This window comes from Oenanthe melanoleuca, chromosome 21 (assembly GCF_029582105.1).
Source record: "Oenanthe melanoleuca isolate GR-GAL-2019-014 chromosome 21, OMel1.0, whole genome shotgun sequence".
Lineage (NCBI taxonomy): Eukaryota > Metazoa > Chordata > Aves > Passeriformes > Muscicapidae > Oenanthe > Oenanthe melanoleuca.
Genome location: NC_079354.1, coordinates 6134137 through 6138927, shown reverse-complemented (window position 1 = coordinate 6138927; position 4791 = coordinate 6134137). Strand labels below are relative to the sequence as shown.

The following is a 4791-nucleotide window of genomic DNA, read 5'->3' as shown; positions in this document are numbered from 1 at the left end:
AGCAACAACCGCTGGGTGCGCATCCGCGCTCCAGGTGAGGGGGAGGAAATTAATTTTAATTTAATTCATTCAGGGGGTTGTAAAGCAGTTTGGAGTTGGGTTCACCCTGCGCTCCCTGTGCGCGTCAGCAACAACCGCTGGGTGCGCATCCGCGCCTCCAGGTCAGCGGGAATAAAAATTAATTTAATTTCATTAATTCAGGGGGTTGGTTTGGGGGGGTTAAAGCGGTTTGGAGTTGGGTTCACCCTGTGCACGTCAGCAACAACCGCTGGGTGCGCATCCGCGCCTCCAGGTCAGCGGGGAATGAAAATTAATTTAATTTAATTGATTTAGGGGGTTGGTTTGGGGGGGTTTAAAGCTGTTTGGAGTTGGGTTCACCCTGCGCGCCCTGTGCGCGTCAGCAACAACCGCTGGGTGCGCATCCGCGCCTCCAGGTGAGGGGGAGGAAATTAATTTAATTTAATTCATTCAGGGGGTTGGTTTGGGGGGTTGTAAAGCGGTTTGGAGTTGGGTTCACCCTCCGTCCCACTCGTTTTCATGGTTTTGGAGTCGGGTTTGGAGAGATTTGGGGTGTTTCAGTGAAGGTTTTGGGTGTTTTGTGTAGATTTTGGGTGTTTCAGTGCAGATTTTGGGGTGTTTCAGTGAAGGAAGATTTTTAGGTGTTTTGTGCAGATTTGGGGTGTTTCAGTGAAGGTTTGGGGTGTTTTGTGTAGATTTTGGGGTGTTTCAGTGCAGATTTGGGGTGTTTCAGTGAAGGTTTGGGGTGTTTTGTGTAGATTTGGGGTGTCTCACTGTAGATATGGGGTGTTTTGTGCAGATTTTGGGGTGTTTTGTGCAGATTTTGGGGTGTTTTGTGCAGATTTGGGGTGTTTCAGTGCAGATTTGGGGTGTTTTGTGTAGATTTTGGGGTGTTTCAGTGAAGGTTTGGGGTGTTTTGTGCAGATTTGGGGTGTTTCAGTGCAGATTTGGGGTGTTTCAGTGCAGATTTGGGGTGTTTCAGTGAAGGAAGATTTTGGTGTTTTGTGCAGATTTGGGGTGTTTCAGTGCAGATTTTGGGTGTTTCAGTGCAGATTTGGGGTGTTTCAGTGCAGATTTGGGGTGTTTCAGTGCAGATTTGGGGTATTTCGTGCAGATTTTGGGTGTTTCAGTGCAGATTTTCGCGTTCCCAAGGCCATTTTCAGTGGGATTTTTTTTGGTGGGGGCCTCTGGCTGTCCCTGAGGCTGCTCCTCAGCCCCGTTCCCTCCCTGCAGGGTGCAGAGGGAAGGATCCCTCCAGGTGGGGAACGAGGCTCCCATCGCCGGCTCCTCCCCCCTCGGGGCCACCCAGCTGGACACGGACGGGGCGCTGTGGCTGGGTGAGTCTGGAGGGGTGGCAGGGGGAGGGACAGGGACGGGGACAGGGACAGGGGCAGGGATGGGGACAGGGGAGGGACAGGGACAGGGACAGGGACGGGGACAGGGACAGGGACAGGGACAGGGACAGGGACAGGGACAGTGCTGGGCCAGGCTGTGTGACAGGGACAGGGACAGAGACAGTGACAGTGCTGAACAGGCTGTGTGACTGTGACTGTGACTGTGACTGTGACTGTGACTGTGACAGTGACAGTGACAGGGACAGGGAGAGGCACAGTGACAGTGCTGGCCAGGCTGTGTGACAGGGACAGTGACAGTGACAGTGACAGTGTCTGTGACAGTGACAGCTGGCCAGGCTGTGTGACAGTGACAGTGACAGTGACAGTGACAGTGACAGTGACAGTGCTCGGCCATGCTGAGTGACAGTGACAGTGACAGGGACAGTGCTGGCCAGGCTGTGTGACAGTGACTGTGACAGGGACAGGGACAGGGACAGGGACAGTGCGGCCAGGCTGTGTGAAAGGGCCAGGCTGTGTGACAGTGACTGTGACAGTGAGGGGCCAGGGACAGTGACAGGGACAGGGACAGGGACAGTGACAGTGACAGTGCTGGCCAGGCTGTGTGACAGTGACAATGACAGTGACAGTGACAGTGCTGGCCAGGCTGTGTGAAAGGGCCAGGCTGAGTGACAGTGATAGTGACAGTGACAGTGACAGTGACAGTGCTGGGCCAGGCTGTGTGACAGGGACAGGGACAGTGACAGTGACAGTGACAGTGCTGGCCAGGCTGTGTGACAGTGACAGTGACACTGCTATTCCCACTCTGTCTGCCCCTGTCCCCTGTGCCATCCCCTGTCTCTTGAGCTGACCCTGTTCCATTCCAAGGATGCTGTCCCCTGTGCCATCCCCTGTCCCATCCCCTGTCCCCAGTGCCATCCCCTGACCCCCTGTCCCATCCCCAGGCGGGCTGGACAAGCCCAGTGTCCCCCCCCCGGCTGCCCAAGGCGTTCAGCACGGGCTTCGTGGGCTGCATGCGGGACGTGCTGGGGCCAGGCTGTCTGTCTGTCCCTGAGCTGTCCCTGAGCTGTCCCAGTGCCATCCCCTGTCCCTGCTCTGTCCCTGAGCTGTCCCCTGCTCTGTCCCCAGGTGGTCTGGACAAGCCCAGTGTCCCCCCCCGGCTCCCCAAGGCGTTCAGCACAGGGTTCGTGGGCTGCATGCGGGACGTGCTGGGGTCAGCCTGTCTGTCCCTGAGCTGTCCCTGCTCTGTCCCTGATGTGTCCCTGCTGTCCCCTGCTCTGTCCCCAGGTGGTCTGGACAAGCCCAGTGTCCCCCCCCGGCTCCCCAAGGCGTTCAGCACGGGCTTCGTGGGCTGCATGCGGGACGTGCGCGTGGACCGGCGCGAGCTGCACCTGGCCGAGGACGCGCTGAACCAGCCCCGGATTTTGCACTGCTCCTCCAAATAGCCCCTGCCCGCCCCCTCCCGCCTACTGCTGTAATTATTTTCTATTTTTGTAAACTTATTGCTTTTTATATTTTTGGGGGGGACAGGGAGGGCAGGAAACCCGTTTTATTTTTGGTTGGTTTTTGTTTTTTGCTTTGGGGAGCAAACCTCGAGGAGCGACACGAGAAACTCTCCCTCTGCAGCATCCATCTTCATACTTGAAGCTTCTTGGTTTTGGGGTTGTTATCCACACTCCTCCCCCCATTTTTTTTCCCCTGGTGTTTTATTTTATTTTTTTTGGGGGGTGGAAGGGGTTCCCAAAAAAAAAAACAACCCCTGTGGGGGGAAAAAACGCTGCTGGTGCTGGCGAGGCCTCCACGGATTCCCAGGGTGGGAATTTCCACCTCAGGCTCTTCCAAACCTTCTGAATTCCACCTGAATTCCTGCTGCCCCTTCTTCCCTCTCACTGTAATTTATGTGTGTAAGGATGTCAAAAAAAAAAAAAAAAAAAAAAAAAAACCCAAAAAAGAAAATAACAAAAAAAAAAAAAAATTAAACAAAAAAGTGCTTTTCTCCTTGGAGCTCTGCTCAAATCAGGGATCCCCACACTGGAAGGGACCTGGGGCTCTTTGCTGGACTCAGAGATGATGGAGAGGAGGAAAAAAAATTTCTTTTGGGATTTTTCCAGCTCTTCTCCTCCTTTTTTTCCTCTTGGAGCAGCTGTGAAACCTCATCCCCAAATTTGTGTTCATCCAGATGTCCCCTGACCCCTCCTGAGCTGGAATTCTCTCCCTCCTCCACAAGGAAATTCCCTTTTCCCTCCTCTGAGATTTTTTTGGGATGTTTCCCTGCAGAGATTCCCAGTCTGGGAATGCAGAGCTGGTGCTGGAGCCTCTCCCACAAAAAAAAATTTGGAATTTTTTTTTTTTTACCTTGAACTTGGAGTTTTTGGGTCTTCCACGCTCCTCTGGATGCTGCCAGCCCAGCAGGAATGGGAATTCCAATGGGAATGGGGAGTTTGGGGGGAATTTAAAGCAATTTTTTACCAGAAAGGAAAAAATTTTGGGGCCAGTTCCAAAGTTTTTGGGGAGAATTTGAAGCTTTTTTTTTTTTCCCCAGAAAGGAAAAATTTTGGGGCCAGTTCTGAAGTTTTTGGGGAGAATTTGAAGCATTTTTTTTTTCCCCAAAAGGAAAAAAAAAAAATTTGGGGCCAGTTGTAAAGTTTCTGGAGGGAATTTAAATAATTTGGCAGAATTTGACTTTTATTCCCTTAAATTTCTGTCCTACCTTGCAGTGCCTCCTTTAAAATGGGGATTTTTGGCACCAACTTTTGAGCCAGAAAAATCAAATTTCTCCTCTCAGGGTGAGCTCTAAACAAAGGTGGAACCAAGAGGGGAAAATCTATGGAAAAACCACTCAGATCTGCTTTTATTTCATTTATTTTATTTTTAAAAAATAATAATTCCCAAGCTGTGCCATTCCTGTGGAAAATCCATAAATATTCCCTGTGTGGCTGGAGGTGCCAAAATTCCCATTTTTGGGGGAGTCCAAATTGGGATTTTCTGGTGGGAAATGCTGGGCTGGGATGGGAGGAAGGGAAATTCTGGGATTCCCAGCTGGGAAAAAAAAAATAAAAAAATCTCCAACAACTGAACAAAAATAAATCTAAAAACTCATTAATGCCTTAAACCAGGATCTTGTGTCCTCGTGGGGGAGATTTGGAATTTCCAGCAGCACCTTGGGCTTTATTTTTATTTTATTTGCACAAAACATGAAAAAAACCACACAAAAAAAAAAAAGAAAAAAAATACTGAAGTTGTTTATTTTCTGGATTTGATTTTTTTTTTTTCTTTTTTTTAAATTCCAACCCCTTTGGAGAGGGTGAATTCCTGACTTTGGGACTGATGCACAGCAGGGGAGCAGAGTGATGTAACCATTACTAACCCATGTTTTTCTTCAAATCACCCAGAAATAAAGTTTGGAAACGATTCACGAGGT

At 50.3% G+C, this 4791-nt stretch overlaps 1 protein-coding gene across 1 annotated transcript in view; it reads left to right on the top strand.

The window, feature by feature from the left end:
- The window catches only part of AGRN (agrin), a 77116-nt gene extending 72325 nt beyond the window's left edge, over positions 1 to 4791 (top strand). Inside the window, exons 30-32 of the mRNA XM_056508452.1 lie at positions 334 to 434; positions 1252 to 1355; positions 2658 to 4791. Of these exons, the coding sequence (XP_056364427.1) occupies positions 334 to 434; positions 1252 to 1355; positions 2658 to 2815 (363 nt within the window). The 3' untranslated portion in view covers positions 2816 to 4791. The remainder of the gene's footprint in view (positions 1 to 333; positions 435 to 1251; positions 1356 to 2657) is intronic.